The sequence below is a fragment of the Neolamprologus multifasciatus genome, chromosome 17 (assembly GCF_963576455.1).
Source record: "Neolamprologus multifasciatus chromosome 17, fNeoMul1.2, whole genome shotgun sequence".
NCBI classification, from domain to species: Eukaryota; Metazoa; Chordata; class Actinopteri; order Cichliformes; family Cichlidae; genus Neolamprologus; species Neolamprologus multifasciatus.
In genome coordinates, this window is record NC_140455.1 from 19,776,722 (window position 1) to 19,794,159 (window position 17,438).

The 17,438-nt window shown below is 41.6% G+C and overlaps 1 protein-coding gene across 4 annotated transcripts in view; it reads left to right on the forward strand.

The window, feature by feature from the left end:
* Positions 1–17,438, forward strand: part of LOC146499319 (plexin-B2-like) — a 234,773-nt gene that overhangs the window by 159,294 nt on the left and 58,041 nt on the right. For all 4 annotated transcript variants that reach the window (XR_014870228.1, XM_085138090.1, XM_085138092.1 and 1 more), the window contains 8 exons: positions 2,667–3,184; positions 4,898–5,224; positions 5,436–5,574; positions 7,003–7,148; positions 7,235–7,414; positions 8,662–8,796; positions 11,142–11,242; positions 11,531–11,657. Coding sequence is in view for 3 of the 4 variants with exons in the window: in XM_085138090.1 (XP_084994216.1) it covers positions 2,672–3,184; positions 4,898–5,224; positions 5,436–5,574; positions 7,003–7,148; positions 7,235–7,414; positions 8,662–8,796; positions 11,142–11,242; positions 11,531–11,657 (1,668 nt within the window). In the remaining variant the exon portion in view is untranslated. The remainder of the gene's footprint in view (positions 1–2,666; positions 3,185–4,897; positions 5,225–5,435; positions 5,575–7,002; positions 7,149–7,234; positions 7,415–8,661; positions 8,797–11,141; positions 11,243–11,530; positions 11,658–17,438) is intronic.

Genomic DNA, 17,438 nt, shown 5'->3' on the forward strand with positions numbered 1-17,438 from the left:
GGTAAATTACTAAAGTTACTGTGGGTATTCAGAATCTGCATAGAAGATAGCGACTTGTCTGCAGACGCTTGCCAACTTCTTACTGAGGGTTAGCTCTGGTAGATTACCAGGACTGTGAAAAGCCCAGATGCAAACGGAAACGGGAGGACCTTCCGACTACTATGGCTACTATAGTTACTATATGTCATTTTAACGTTTAATGGCCCTTAGTGGCCATCTGAAGAAGTGCACGTGGTCTGAGGGTGTCAACATCTTGTGGTGGAGGAACTTGCGTTACCCTGGAAACACAGAAAAACTGAGTATTTTAAGCCAAATCTTTACTTTTCTTAACACTATCCCTTTATTTTTAGCACCTGAACCAGAGCAAGTGAGAGTAAATGCCTGTGCCACCCCACCTCCCTCTCCAAACCCAGATATGATGATTTAGTTTGAGGACTTGTTGAAATAGTCACATTTTCCCAAAAAAAGTGTTTCAAACCTTTGGTAAGCACTGTTCTCGAGTAGCTCTGTGTGTGTGTATGTGTGTGTGTTCCCAGCGTTTTCTCCTCTCTAGCACTTCTCTAAACTCTGCACTGCAGCCATTAGACTGCCTGACTCTTGATATCTGAGGACGGGTAATTTGGGAGAGCAGGTGGGTAGCGAGATAAGTCTTTTCACGCTAATAAATCCCTTTGCAGTGAACCGACCTGAAGTGAATTCAATTAGCAGGGAGCAGAAACACAGGGGATGCACCAGTCAATTGAACACCAATCAGAACTATCTGATTCCTGCTGTAAAAGCAGCAGTTGGCCAGTAAAATACCAGATAATGAAAGCAAAAAATAAATAACCATGATGCGACACTAAGCGTTTTGATTTATGTGAGCGGGGAGGCAGAGACGAGGCCTCGTTAATTAGAAAGATTTTCGTGAGGTGCCCGCTAACATTCAGAAGGAAGAAAGTGATGAAAATGATTTCAGCTGATGTGAAGCACTTGTGGAGAACCTGAAAGTTGCACCTCTGGACATCTGCACAGGGTTAGAGCAGAAAGACGTTACAGTGAGTGTGGTGTTGCTGAAAACTAGAGCCTTGTTTTACAGCCACAGGCCACAGCTATAATTAAACACACCCATCTAGACTAATGGAAGGAGAATCTCAGTGTGTCAGACAACTAATTGCTACACTCAGTCTCTCTTTCTCACACACACACACACACACACACACACACACACACACACACACACACACACACACACACACTTCTTTTGTCTTTGCTAATCTAATCTGGCTCAGCAACTCTCACTTTGAGTTCGTTACCTCCACCTTCTCCTCCTCCTCCCCCAGCTCCCCCACCCCCCCCCCACCCCTCTCCTCTTCCTCCAGTAAAGGATGTTCTGGGTTTAATGAGAAGCTCCTCATTATTTCTTTGCGTCTCTCTTTGCTCTCAGCGTTCATTCTTTTCTCCTTGAGTTTGTGCTGCTGTTGGTGCTGCTCTGCAATGTCAGAGTGCCGTTAAAGACTCTGCTTTGTTTAGAGGACATGCACTATTCCCAGTGTCTCCACGGTTTCAAGTTCACTGGGTTCGTTGTCAGCAATGTTTGTTGGAGAAAGACAGTTGAACAGGGCTTTTATGAAGCGGTCTTAAATAATATTTAATATCACAAAAATGAAAAATCTTGATATATTTTTGTTCAGATAAACATCCATGTCCAAAGATATTCCATAAATAAATGGAAAAGTGTTACTCAAAGTGGAGTTAAATAACCTGCCAATTCACTGGTTGTCAGTCGGCTGACTATTGGCTCAATTCAGTTCCAGTCCTAACACTGAGGTCAAGGTCCTGTGTTTGAATCCATCGGCCATGTAGAGCCTGCATGTTTCCCCCACCCCTGTGCACGCATGAGCTCCCTGGGCACCGCGACCATCACCACAGTCCAAAGACATGCATGCTAGTTTAAGCCGTGATTATAACTTGGCTCTCCATATAGAAACATGAAACTATAATGAAAAATCAGTGTGCAGGTAAAATCTGGGTTAAAAAAAAACTGCTTTTGCCTGGTGTAAATATTGCATGCAGTTGATAATAATGGAGATGGAGAAGCAGCAGTCAGGAGGAGTGATGGAGTGAGTGGGGGGCAGTGCTAATTACCCTATTCAGGAGTCTGACAGCTTGTGGGTAGAAGCTGTTTGTGAGGGCTTTTTGTGCTTGATTTCAGACTTGTGTAGTGCTTACCTGAGGGCAGAAGTGTGAAAAGGTTTCTCTTTGTTTGCTGCCAGGCTGTCTTGTTATCACTCATCAGTCCTTCCAGGCATTTCATTGTGTCCTCCACACATTTTCGAGTGTTTTTTGGATTTTGCCATTTGACTGCTTCTTGCCTTCACCTTTCTGTGTTTGACCCCAGCATTGATTAAAGATTTTATTTTGGACTTTTAACCCTGCCTCTATTTGTCCAGCGCTTTTGGCCGACCTGTGACATTTTAGTGAGAGCGTTAAAAGCCAGGTCAAAAGAATCATCTATGAGGTGTTTGTTGATCAGAGTGTTGTGATTTAAGTATAAAAATATATAAATTGTTGTTGGACCTTGTAAAACTTGGCTGCCAATAATTCGTTTATGAATGTAAGCTAAAAAAAATCAGGAAAAATGACCATTTGAAATAAATGTTTTCTGTCTCCTGTTTTTGTCCCAGACACGATGGAGCGGTGGTGGGCGTGGTGTTTTGCCCTAGTCTTCGTGGCAGCTCTTTGCTACAGGCCCTCCCACGGTGAGAACGCAGTGTTCTCATCCGAAACTTTGATAAACAACGTGGTGGCTGATCCCCACACGGGCCGTCTGTACGTCGGCGCCGTTAACGCAATATACCAGCTGAACTCTGACCTTAACCTCGAGTTCCAAGCCAAAACGGGCCCGAAGAAGGACAACCGGCAGTGCACGCCACCCGTCAACGACGCCTGCGAGGAGGCCGTGGAAACCAACAACCACAACAAGCTGCTGCTGGTGCACGGGACCAAAGACGTGCTGGTGGTGTGCGGCAGCCTCTTCAGAGGCATCTGCTCGCTGCGCAACCTGAGCAAGGTGGACCACCAGCTGTACTTCAGCGACAACAAAGGGGAGAAGTCATACGTGGCGAGCGCCGAGGAGGGCGTCTCTGTGGTGGGAGTGATGTCGTATTTCACAGAGGAGAAAGACAACTTGACAGTGTTTCTGGTGAGGACGGAAAAACACACATTCGCGCACACAAATGGAAAGTTCAAATTATTTCCTGCAGTAAATAAAAAATAATAATTCAGATGATCTTCACCATCTGTGATACTGTGTGAACAAACACAATAAAACTGCAATTTGTAGAGAAATTAAATTGGCAGCCATATGGGAAATGAGCTTTCTTGTCAGTTATCTTTAAGTGTTTTTTGTTTTATTTATACAACGTCGGAGAATTGGCCTTTAAAAGATGGTTTATGATGTTATGTCTTCCACTGAGTTTTCCCTTCTATTCCAAACATGCATATAGATGCTTTTAATGGTTCTTCTAATCAAATCAAATATATTTTTCCCCTCTCGACGGCTCTGTTTGCTGGAGTGAGAGGAGAACGGGTTGTATTTCTCAGCAGAAGGATGCACTTTAAATGCATTTACCATTATATTCTCATCCTATAAAGATGAATGTGTGGTTGATGTGCACATCCAGTGGACACAAACAAAGAAGTGCATTCAAATACTCTCCAGACCTATATTCACTCTTGATGAATATAGGTCTGGTATTCACTTTCTTTGGCTTCTTGTTGCTCCATCCTCCTCACGAGCCAGCTGCTTGATCCATTGTTAAGGTAAATCTACTGTTAAGTGCAGGTTCTCAGAGTCACAAAGAGCAAACTGTAAGTAAAAATGCAAATAAATCAACTGCTTAATGTTTCCTGCACCTTTTTTTTTCTTCACTGCATGAATTTATGGGCCATGCCACACCAGCATGAAGATGGTTAAAGCGAGGAGCCACGCCGATGCCTTTCTTTGATTTATGAATGTAGCATTTTTTTGTGGGATGTGAAAAAAATACATGTTTTTTGAAACTGGGCTTATTTTTCTTAAGACATTTCAGGCTCTTCACCATCTGTTCTGTAAATGGATGGTTCATTATATGTTCCAGGCATAAATCTGCTACTGGGGGTTTGATACATTAAGAAAAACTAATTTTAAAAAATGAGTGGTGGGGGCTGCCATGTTGGAATTTCTTAAATTCAGCAAAGTAGTGAAGTGAGATGTTTTCATACTGGCCTAGAGACTGGTTGACAACCTCCAGCTGCTAGGGAAAAATGTGTTTTCCAAAGGTTGCTGCCTGCCACTGGGTGAAATTGGTCATAAAGAGTTATACTTAGGATTGCTTTGGTTGTTAGCAGATCGCTGTGGTTGTGTGTGATTTGCATGGAAGATGCCACCATGTCTGCAAACACTCGCCATTTACTCTCCGAGCTGTAGTGAAGCTTAAAATGCAAACCAGAAAGGGACAATGTGTCAAGGTAAAAGTTGTCTTACAGCAACAGTAACACAGTTCATAACTGTTAACTTTTACTTCACAGGGGATTCTGGTGTGCATTGATTTTTCACTGTTTTACTACTGCTTGGTGAGTAGCTGGCGAGGTTTGCAGTCCAGTCTTCCATGCCAACTTACAGTTTTCGAACAGGACCCTGTTTATGACCAATTTTCTTGCTAGCAACCTTCAGCAACCTCTCGACTGAAAGGTCAAGACTGTTGGTTTTTGGTGGTGACTGGTCTCTAAGCCTGCATGATATCAGTTTCACCTCCAGCAACTGGTTGGGATTACTCATTTTTACTTAGCTACCAGTGGTTGCTAGGCAGTTGCCAACTGGTCTCAAGACCTATGCAACGAAACCTAAATGAATCTGTCACCTCTTTTATCTCAGGTTGCCAAAGGGTACGGCAGCCACGACAGCACCAAGCTGATCTCCACGCGAATCCTCCAGGACCATCGCGATTGGGTGGTCTTTGACAGCATCATTGAGGCCTCTGCGGTCCAGGCGAATCCCTTCGTCCTGTTGTACCTGCACGACTTCCGCTTTGCCTTCAAAGACCGCGGCTTTGTGTACTTCCTGTTCTCCCGTACGCTCGGGGTGCAAGACACCAAGAACTTCACCTTCATCTCCAGGATGTGCGAGAACGATCACTTTTATTACTCCTACACTGAGCTACAGCTGAACTGTAGCGCTACCAACAAGTACAACAAAGTTCAGGTAATGATTGTGCACTTTGCAGACAGAAATAAGCTGCCAGCAATTCAGTATAACTCTCAGCAGTGACTCAGAAAAAATAAATTTAACATGCTCTTGCGCTGGAAGTAGATTCCATTTATGCAGTGTTCACTTTCTCTGTATCGCAGATAAACACATATTTTTAGACAAAGCTCCAAACATTCAGCATTTTTATCTTTTCCTCCTCTCCCAGGCTGCTTATGTAGCAACTCCGGGGAAAGCTTTGGCTCAGAGTATGACCAGCTCTAGCCAGTACGGAACAGTTTCAGCCTCTGACAAGGTGCTCTTTGTCACCTTTACTTCTGATGAAGACCCGTCCACTTCAGCCATGTGTGAGTGTCAGCTTGGGACTAATGTTGAATAAGCTTTATAAAGTTTCTTTCCAGCAGATCTTTGCAAAGTGAGACAGCACCTGAACAATACAAGCATAGCTCTGGATTTTTATTTACTACATCAGATGATCTTTATCAGCTAAAATGTTTAAAGATCAAACTGCATTCTTGGCCTGAAACCTCAACTGTAAGCTTTTAAAGTACTCTGACAATAACAGCTGGGCAAATTTGATTCTGTAATATAACCGATGGCTTTTACTTGATTGAACCAGAGGAATGTTTCGTGTTTAAGCCACTCAACGCCGACCTATGAGTCATTCATGCATAAAAGAGATACCAAATTCAAGGGATAAACCAGTGTTGTGTCTACGCATAACAGACAACTCTGCAAAGAAAAGATTTTAAGTTGGAAAAAATACTAAAGATGTAACAGTTTGACAGACATAAAGTAGTAGTTTCCCACCAACAAGCTGGTTCACATGGAGACAAAGAGGCCCTGGTATGGATTGGAGCTGCATGTCTTCCATCTTGAAGGCATCTCACTGGCACGAGCTTCATTTTTAAATTTCAAGAAAGTTTTCCTAAGAGTTCAGGCTGTGCTGATGAATAAATATATTAAAATTAAACAAACTGCAACTTTCAACTCCTTAGTATTGTTTAAATGTTTTGCCATGTATGCTTTACTTGTAGGTTTGTATGTTTCAATAAATCACTGCACCTGTTTCCATATTTTTTATTTTAAAAAGAAATGGGGGATAGCTCAAGACTTTTGGACAGTAATGTAGGACAGCAAAGGACAAATGTGTTACCACTAAAACAACCTATACTATGCAAGTATAGTTTAACAAACTCCTGTCTTAAAAACAGGAAATTTTGTACAGCTACGTACCGTTTTTGATTAAACACTGTAAAAAAAATCAATGCCTGTTTAAGGGGAAAAAAAACAGCAAATGATATTTTTATAGTGAATTTTTTTTCTTTGTCAAGCATGAAAACTGTGGGTTTTATCTTTGACATCACAGACGTGTGATGTGGGTTTCCAGTATTTGTGCGGCCAACAGGTTAAGATTAAAGTTTAGCTAGCAAAAGAATTCCACAACCAAGACTTGTGTAGCCATTAATCACATCTGATATTAATCTTCCGGTGTGCGTAAAAATGTTAAATACAGCAGCATTTTGCCAAAGTGTATTTAATGACTGTTAAAGCAGGAGTTCAGATAGATGGAAGAATCTCCTTTGCTAGCATTAGCCTATCACAGAATCCAGTTTGATACTGGGCACTTTGATAAATGACTCCTTTTTGAAGTGGGATTAAAAATCAAGCATTTTGGTCTGAGAAAAGAAACCATAAGTGTCCTCTTCTATCACAACTTGTGAATATTAATAATGAGGTTATTGTCGACATGATGTGTTTGCTCCTGTTTGTAGGCATGTACCCTCTGAAGGCAATTAATGATAAGCTGGTACAGATAATAGGAGCCTGTTACAGCAACAGCGGCATCCTTGACCATAAACCTGCTGTTTATTCACCTTATTCCTCCAAATCTGACGAGCTGTGCCTCAGCAACAATCAGGTGAGAACATCGGTCTGTGTCAAAAATAAAGCATGGCTACAGCAGTAGGTGAAAGGTTATAAAGTAATATATTTCCGCTCCATTAGAATGACATGGCTCACAGGTACAAGTGTGGAGCAGAGTTCCTGCCCTCCCCACTGGCTAGTAAGGCTGAGTTCGCCCTAACAGCCGAGCCCTCGTTGACCCATAAGGCTCACTTGACCGCCGTCGCTGTGGCAGAGGAAATGGGACACGCTGTGGCGTTTGTGGGCACTGCCACTGGAGAGGTAACAAATGTTTTTCACTATCCTGTCACTTCTAGATTATTCGTTCCCTCCTCGCCTTTATTTATTCTTTTTTACGTTGTCTTTTCTTTCTTTGGTTCGAGTACATAAAACCAGTGAGTGCTATATTTTCAGTGAGGTTTTTAAAGACAGGAACGCCATTTTGTCTGTTTTTATTCCCTGAATGCTGGAAAATTATGTCTGACTGTAACTCTGACATTATTATGTTAAAGTTGCCATCAACTCATCCATTTTTGCCACTTTTCTGGGTTATTAGGAAAACGGTCTAAGCAGCGATGCTTCTCCCCAGAATGCCGTTGGTCCACCCCAGGCTCTCAGTTAGATGTGCACAAACCACCCCACCCTTAAGGCATTGTCATATGGCACCTTACAGTGTTGGGGAGCAGCAGATGTACTTTCTGTGCTTTGAATCTCATACCAAATCCCAAGAGTGCTTCCCCCTGCCTCTAAGACTTAGGCCAGATACCATTTGGGCTAAGCTCATTTTGACTGCTTGGGTCCACAGTGTTACGCTTTTGATCACCACCCACAGCTCATGGCAATAGGTAAGGGTAGGAATATAGGTAGCCATTAAATCAACAGTTTTACTTTCATGCTGGTGGATAGCTGGATAGAGAGTAGCAAGTTAAATGGATCCAACATCTTTTTCTCTGCTTATGATCCGGGTCAGGGGGCAGCGGTCTAAGCAGAGAGGCCAGTTCTTCAGGGATGACATAGAAGTGTTCCCAAGCTGGCCAAGAGATCTAATTTCTCTGGAGGGTCCTGGATCTGCCCCAAGGTTTCCTCCCAATTGGATATTCCTGAAACACTTCATCTGGAAGGGATGAAGGAGTCATCCTTATCAGATGCCAGAACCATCTTAACTGACTCCTTTCAATGCAGAGGTTGAGCAGCTCTGCTCTAAACACCACCTGAACCTCTCACAGACATAATGAGTCCCTTATTATATCTGTAAGGGCGAGCCCAGACGCCCTCCAGAGGAAGCTGCTTCGACTGCTTGTATCCTCGATCCTGTTCATGCAGTCACAGCCCAGAGTTGGCAGCCATAGCTCGACCTTTCAGTCAACAGTTTTACCTTCATGCTCAGGTCCCTCTTCATCACTGTAGACTCACAGGGCAATCCATCTTCCCTTGCTTGAGGCTTGAGACGACACTCTGTGATATTATTTCGAAAAAGTGGATTGGGTGTGGGTTTTGGATGTGTTAATGCACTTTCTGTGTTTCTGCAGGTGCTGAAGGTGCATTTGTCAGCCCATCCTGAGGTGTACGGGCGAGCTGCTGGCAAAGTCTCTGGAGACAAGGTCAACAAGAACCTGCTGTTCGATTCGAGCCTCGAACACCTGTACATCACCACCGAGAAAAAGGTCAGACTCACTCACTCCGACGTGGGGCTGATTGATTATTCATTTTTACTAAATCCATTTCTCTCTCCTTCCATTCATCCAACGCCTCTGTGTCACCTCAAACCGAAGGTCAGGGACTCTGTCGTGTGCTTACTTCTGCTTTTTTCTATTTCATCCATCAGGCCGGAGACTTAATGAGTCTTTCATTTATTCTGTCTGTCTCATTTGATCATTTATTCATCCGTTCGAATAACACCAATACATCCGTCTACATTACCACACAGAAGTCAGCCATTGATTTATTCACTCATTCCCTTTCTCCACGGCTCCCTTTGTTTTCCACTCGGCTTTTTCTCTTCATCTGTCTTTCTTTCCTTTGTCCTTTCATCTTTCGGTCGCCATCACTCTCCGCGAAGTGAAAAAGATGTTATTGATTTAGAAATGAATTAATTAGAAAGCACTTCGAGAGGGCAATTTACTTTGATCAAGTCAAGTGACGATACCCGAGCTTGTTCCATCTGCTCATTTAAATTTATTAGGCCGCCCTCTTCATGTCAGAGAGGAAAATTATTTCCACCGCTGGTTGGAAAAAGTTCTCCACTGAAATACCGTCAATGCAAGCTTTTCAATTACAAGAAAATACTGCTCAGTAAAGGAAAATCGAAAATACTAATAGGCGGTCTGCGTAAAAGATTATTTATGCTCCATGTCGAATGATCCAGATCTGTTAGAACCGTAAAACATCAGTCACGTGAATCGCTTGAGTGTAAGCCATTAAACCAATCACTGAAAGTGAAAGCTGTAAGTGTAAAAATGCAATCAGTCAGAAGACCTACATCCTAATTTACTAAACAGAAACAATCATAAAGGCTGATCATCAGGTGTCCTCTGGACTCTGGTGTAGGACCTGTGCCTGCTTTTCAAGCTCACGTCCCATTGTGACTCCATTAGCATTACAGCGATCGGTGGGGAATTAAATATTGACTGTGCTCTTCAGTAATTTAATTAATCGAGCCTGATGACATTTAGCCATCAGAAAATGAAAGAACGTGGGTAATACTCATGGACATCCAGTGGGACAAAGCCAGAGAAGAACTTTACACTCCTGCTGAGAGTCATGAGTGAGCCAGACATGAAATTACAGACGTTAAACAAATATTGAAGGTATCCAGAGTGATATAGACTTCGGGAGTATATCATTTTCTCAAATGTCACAAATAAATGCCATAAACCTGCTTGTAAATCACTGTAAAAGGATACTTCACGATACTTTACTTTTGCTGCTGGTGGTATTGAATTTAACTTTAAGTTGTTACATTGCTACAGTATTAATCTGTTCTAATAATATGTAAATGTATTAATTCCATAATTCAGTTTTGTATTGTTTTATGATATGTTATTAAATCCCGAGTCCTGCCTCTAAAAATGGATGGAACATTTGTGGACTGGTTAGCACCGTCGCCTCATGGCAAGACGTTTCTGGGTTCAAATCCTCGTGCTGGTCTTTCTTTGTGGACTCTTTTATTACTATTACTCTTCCTCCTCCTCATCCTTTTTCATTTGCCTCAATCTCACCAGATCCATTAACTGGACTGGTCTTAATTTAAGGATTTATTCAGTATCAGATATCATAAAGTGGAGTGATTATTGTTATTTCAAATTCTTTATTCACTTTATTTATTCCAGATAAAGCTTTGTTAATCTTATGCTGAACCTAGCTGTGCCCCCATAGTTCATGCTCTTTCTCAAATGGGCTATTTTAGCTCCTCGACCTCAAAGCCATAGTCTTTCTGATTGGCTGCCTCTTGTGAGCAGAAGTTATGAGTAATAGGTGAGTGCTCAAAGTCAGATTTAAGTGCATTATAAGACCATATTAGGAATATCCACTCTCAATAACAACAACAAGAGCCGAGAATAGACAGAAAGTATCTTAATCAAGCTTGAAAATTTGGCTCACTTGCACATACACATAACTGCTAAAAGGCGACCCAAACGTATTTATCACCAGAAGAGCACGGAGCATTCCTCGGGCTCCACCCCCCCACCCCTCCGTTGCCGGTGTTAAATTGGCCCATATGTTTTAAACTTTTATAAAGATGCCCATCTCACAGGTTTTAAATAAGAGCACAAGTTAGCTCACAAAAACACGAGGCAATCAGTACTGTAGAAGTAACTGAAATGGGGTTTATGAAATGATGCTCATTAATTGCTACGTGATAATCATAGTGTGTACACTCCAAGCTGAGCTAATATCAGATTTCTTTTTACCGTCATTTGAAAATATCTTTCCCTGGTTGATAGTTGTTTTTTTGTTTTGTTTAGTTTTTACGGAACTTTCACAATAAAAGCCTGTCACATGTGTGCAGATCACCAAGGTTCCAGTCCAAGCCTGCCAGCAGGAGACGAGCTGCCACTCCTGCATTGGTTTGAAGGACCCGTACTGTGGCTGGTGTGTCCTGGAGGGAAAGTGAGTCGCACATGAGCAGTTTGTAGACCAGCTACCCCCCCCCCCCCCCCCCCGCTCCAAAAAAAAAACGAGTGTAGAAAACAAACAAACTAGCAGACTTGTTATGGTGCCTTAAGGTTTGAAGAACCTTTTCTAAAACAAAGGCTGTGTCTGTTTGTTTGTGCACATTTATGATGTAAAACTAACTGTATGACTCAGGAAACTCCAACTTAATATTACCACCTTATAAAGCCAAGCTCATATTCATTTTTTCACTTGTTCTTTCTTTAACATCTGCTCGGTTCACAGGTGCACCAGGAAGCAGGACTGCGGTAGGTCATCAGAGCTGAACACCTGGCTGTGGTCACCAGATGGAAAGTGTGTGCAGATCCAGGGTTTCAACCCGCCAAACCTCAGCTGCAAGAAGACAGACCAGGTATGAGGGAGCTATACAACAGCATGCATATTGCTGTGAATCTTTTCCTCTGTGTGCTGGAACCCCCCTGAGCTAAGATCAGTTCTTGCTGAGCTCTGCTTAATTTAAACCACTCAAAGCTGAAACTCTGGCAGAGGTGGAGGGCTCTTTGTCTGTTCTGTCAGCAGCATTTCAAACTTCTTTCTAACCTCTGGTACATGGATCTTCAGGGCCCCTCAGGGGAGCTACAGAGAGATAAAGACATTTTTTGATCCACAGCAACATTATAATTTACAATTCCTCTATGCGAGCCAGATGTATATTGCATCGTTGTTTGTGCTGACAGCTCCTTTGAAAACAGCTCTGTAGTTTTCAGGCTGATGAAACTCAGAAAGTGAAAAATGTGCTTCTTGGAAATGTTGCATCACACCCAGAAACTGCTGATGGCGTCTAGTTTCGGAAAATCATGTTGGAGCAACACCAACAGCGACACAGATTGATCTATGATAAGATCAGCCAACACAGTTTGTTGCGGTTAACCATCCTAAAAACATTTCCATGTTACCGTAATAAGCTGTGGATTTTGTTTTTTTCTTGTTGTAACTTGCTGTCAATTAATTCTGTCCGCTAATCTTCCAGCCTCATGTTCGCTCATGGCAAATAGTTTATGGTTACAAAAAGGTTCACATAGCAGGAGTGGCTGATTTGTACCCTCAATTTTAAAATTCTGATTTTGAGCACATAAAAACAAATGTGATATAGTGAGTCAGTTGCAGTTTATTTGACATTAAACGTCTGGAACTAGTTTTACTAATAAAGTAAATACATCGATGGTTCCAGAACAACGTATACTCCCCCGACCAGTTGGCGAGAGATTGCTGGGTTTTGCTTGCGGAGGCTAGGTGATTGCTTTGGCCACTAGCAGACTGTCACAGTTGCCCATAGTTTCTATGGTAGATGCCTACTTTCTGGTTTTCGTTGCACTTTCTCAGATTTCATTCTGTACTCTTATTTGATCATTTGATACTGACAGACACTCTGAAAGACAGGGCTCAATTAGCAAGTGTTTGCAGACAAGTCGGTGTCATCCATGCAAACTACAGGTGACTGTGGTAGTCTGCTAGCAGTCAAGCACAAGGGGTTTTTGGTGCAGCACCCTCTTTGCAACCAACTTCACCTAGCAACAGCCAGCGACTTCCAAAAACCACTTGGCAATCCATTGGGAATATACATTTTTCCCTAACAACCAAAGGCAGCCAAGGGGACTGAGGCCTTAGCTGGCATTGTCCTTACCATCAGTGAGGATACATATCGTCTTCTTATGGATTCTATCATCAGATCCCAATTTCACAGTCTTTTGCCAGTATGGTTAAAGTGTTCAACAGCAATCATAAAGTATACCATCTTTAGTTTTCCTCCCACATAATAGGAATATAGCACCAGTATCACATTTTTTTTTGTTGTTGTTTTTTTGTTTGTTTTTTTATCAGTAAACAGCAGGTCAACAAAAAAAAATTGACTTTGAAAGTCACATTTATCTGAATACTCTAATACGGCAAACTTATAACATTAATGGTGTTATGTTGAATAAATTATTAACTCATAGAGCGGTTAATGTTAGTCTGAACTGACCCAGGCTTCCACACAGTGGTAAAAATGTTGTGGCTGTTTAACCTGTTAATGCATAAAGTTAGGTAATAATTGCTTTTGTAAGTAATGCTCAGCTGTAATTGCAGGGGATCAGCTGCTATTAGCAGCTTTCATTAGAGGAGACAAACACACAGTTCCAGTCTGGTCCTTAGCCACTGCAAGCATGTATTGTTTCAGTAGTGCATCGTTAGAGGATGTATGCAAGGATGTCTATATACGTGCATTTACAAACACTTTACTGTGTGTACCCGCTACAGCATAATGGTAGACAGGGATTTACTGCAGGCACAGAAAGTGTCCTCAAAGCAAACTTCAAATGGAAGAAGTAGTATTATAAAAACAAATAGGAGGGTTTTTACTCTCAGACTGATACTTTTGCTCGTATTTTAGATTTTAAAGATAAAAATTTGTTTCAAACAGGAGACTCCAACATCTAAACCCTTTAATAACATGGTACGAACTCGTAGCTCCTACGTGTCGTTTTTAAAACGCCTAAAACTTAAAAGTTTCTGTCTTTGAGTAGGTGTTGTCATTATGTACCAGCCGCCTTAATAAAACTTTATCTTGTACTTTCAAGGAGGCAAAAATTATCCTGGCCAACAGCATTAAAGTAACACTGAGCAGCTAATTTATGTAACGCTATAAAATTCAAAATCGAAATGCTATAGCAGCAATTTTATGGAGTACACCAAACACCAGCAGAGAATGCTGCGCTGCGTCAATACATCTTAACATGACTGCTTCACTCTCTGAATTAATGAGGGATTGATCAAAGAGCTGATGTGCCCGAAAGACGCGTCGTCCTTCAACGCGTGCAGCACCACGCTGTCCACCGACGTCGTCCCCACATCGTGATATTTCTACTCCAAACCTCAGGTGTTATCCAGCAGATGCAGCCGGCTTGCATAAAATCTAGTTCATTATGCATTCTTAGGGACTAAAATTCAGCTCTAAGAGTTTCAGCAGTCGCAAGTTTGAATGACATGAAACGACTGAAGTTGCTGTGAGGGTAAAAATGTTTTGTATGTAGATTATAACATTGGTGATTGTTTATTTTGGCACCATAGTCCTCACTGTTCTCATCAGATGTGATGAGACGACAAAACAACATTAAGGCTGCGTGACAATGCAATCAGGTGAGGCTATGATAAACGCTATGCAAATACGAGTAGGTGGTAGTCGTAAATACAGAAACTTTCAAACCAGTTTTTATATTTGTCTATTTGTTTGTTTGAGGCAAAGTTACAAGTTAATCAAGATAAGTCCAAAGTATAAAAGCAGATGTTGTCCTTCAGGGCAGCAGGAGAGTTAAGTCTTCAAGTCAAACATTAAATGTACCACATTTTTTTTCCTTTTTAAGCTGTTTGATCTTTTTTATATTATTTATCATGGAGCTCTGCAGTCCTGTGAAAAGCTAAGGACCCTCCATGAGTAGCGGTAGCGTAATAGAGCTACCTTTAACAGCAATAACTTGAAGCAGTGGTTTTCTGTGTGACTTTGAGTTTATCACATCATAGTGGAGGAATTTTGGCCCGCTCCCCCTTTCAGCTTTGCTTTAGTTCATTAAGATTTGTGGGCATTTGTTATTCACAGATTTCTTAACATCAGCATCACCGTGCTGACAGCTGGTATGAGGCATTTGTGCTAATATGTTGTGTTTAGTTTTCTCCCTGCATTGTGTTGTCCATTATGGCCAAACTTTTCCACATTTTGAGAGAAGCCACTTTCTTCTGGCAAGCCTTTCAAACAAGCCATACTTGTTGAGTCTTTTTCTAATTTTAACTAATGATCTGTAATGTTTAACATCTGAGGCCTGTAGAGTCTGAGAGGGAGCTAAGAAAACGACAAAACCTACAAAAGATTCGCAGCACCCGATGGTGCTTATCCTCATAATTTCTGTGAAAGCAGTAAGGGTGTACTTTTCTCACAAGTCCTTGAAACTTTCTTTATAACAGGGGTACAAACAGAACAAATCTTCAAGCTATAGTAACAAACTCAAGAAAGACAGGACACAAGCAATTTAACTGAGGAAGTTGTGTAGCTAAAAAGTAACCCCTCCCAAATTGAGTTAAACAAAAGTTAAACCCAGTCTTGTCAGCGCCTAATTAATACGAGCGCCACACTTCAAACTATGTTTATATTCATCTGATTTCCTTTGTTGAATATGTTTTGGGGGGGTAAGTAATTGCTGCCCTGATTGTGTTCATTGGCAACATTTGCTCCAATCAAGGATGTGCGACATCTTTATACTGCAAACAAATCACAGGAAGGATGTTAGACTAGGGAGTGAAACACATCACTGTAAGCTCCTGTTTCGTGTGTCTAAAGGCTTACTTAAATGCCCCTTCTGACTTAGATGCTATAAGAAGGTTGGGGTTTTAATTAAGTATTACAGTTAAGGCCTTTTTAGAAATAGTCAATTTTGGGATTATCAAACCAGCAAAGGTGATTATGGAGCAAGAAGATGATGGCGCAATAACAGTTTTAGCTTCCTAAACATGTGTTTCTACTCTAAGCTGTTATCTTTTTCTGTTTTTCAGGTCTGTAATTTTTTTCATTAAGTATTAAGTCTTTGGAGAGTTAGGTCTACAGTCAAGTTCAGGTCACGTCTGCAGCCCTGACTGTATCTGATTTTAATTAATTATGTGCTTCAGATAGCGCTGCTGTAATCTTGTAAAGTCGCACATACAATCAGAAACTCTGATCTGCAAATTGAAAAGGTGTCAAACATTGCTCTTTGCTTCAGTATTTTAATTTGAACGTCAGAATCCTTTTGAGGTGACGTGAGATTCTGGTGGAAAGGAGTTGAGCTCATATTCCTCTGATCAGAAGACTCTGTATGTTAAACCCCGGCAAACAATCTTCTGAGACCAGACAGATAAATCTGTTGCATCTTAATTGGGAAATTTGGTGCTATCGCCTCCGTTGCAGCCCCTAGTTTGTGATTTGAACCTGATAAGACAATTGGATTTTAGCTTTAAAAGAAGGAAAAACTTTCTTCTCGAGGTTTTACATACTTAAAAAGAAGAAAGCGTCCCAGGTGACTTCGTCCAGGGGCTTCTCTGGTCCGATAGTTTCGCTAAGATCAAAAAGTTTGAAATTAAAACTTCAGCAGCAAAATTTAAATCGGTTGAGGTCAGCACAGAGTAATGAGGAGCTGATGTTTGAACAGTGCCAATGAATAGCAATTATCACCGCAACTCTCACACACAAAAACTCACATGTATATGCACAGAGAGTCAGACACGTCACGGTCTCTTATTCTCTTCCACACTGAGAAAGAGAAGACAAAAAATATACCCAAACATTGTTGCAGTCACATACCCGCTAAGCTAATTACGCTGTACTGAATGAAATTATTATTGAAATATTCATTAGAAAAAATATTTAATTAAGAGGATGGGAGTGCATAGTAAGGACAAGACTGCACAGTATTAGAGAGAGAAACCCAACGATCCGTTTGAGCAAGCACTTGACAACAGTGGGGAGGAAGAACTCCCTTTTAACAGGAAGAAACTTCCAGCACAACCCGAATCTCGTGGTTAGGTGTCTGTTGAGATGGACTTAGGCTAATCAGATGGGCACAAACACAAATTCAGCTGAATGGCAGAGTTTCTGCTGGTGTTACTGGGATGTAACAAACACCTCACAGCTGTATGGGACCAGTAAGGTGCAGCTCCAGAGACCTGCCAAGGGTGCCTACAAAAGCATACAGGGCCCAATCTACAGCAGAGAGTAGTAAATGGGTAATTATGGAATATAAATGGTAACATGGTTAACACACACATGACTTACAGGTGAAAGTTTACCTCTTTGAAACCCGGACTTTAGGGGTCACAAGCTGGTGTTCACTTAGAACAGGTACCAAACCTGGATAAATGAGAGGGCTGCATCTGGTGTAAAATTTGTGCCAAATCAAATCCTGTGTGGCAACACTTTGGTAAATGAAGGAAGAGCTGAACGTGTCTTTAGTGGTATATAAAAGCATGGATAAATGAAAGGGTGAAGTCCATGATACCCTGAGGCTATAGCAGCATCCCAAAGAGGTTGAAAAGCACTGTTTGAAGCAACGTGTTTATGCCACCTGAACACAAACTGGCAGTAGATGGATGTTTATGAAGACTGACATGAGAGTGAGAGTGACGTGCTCCG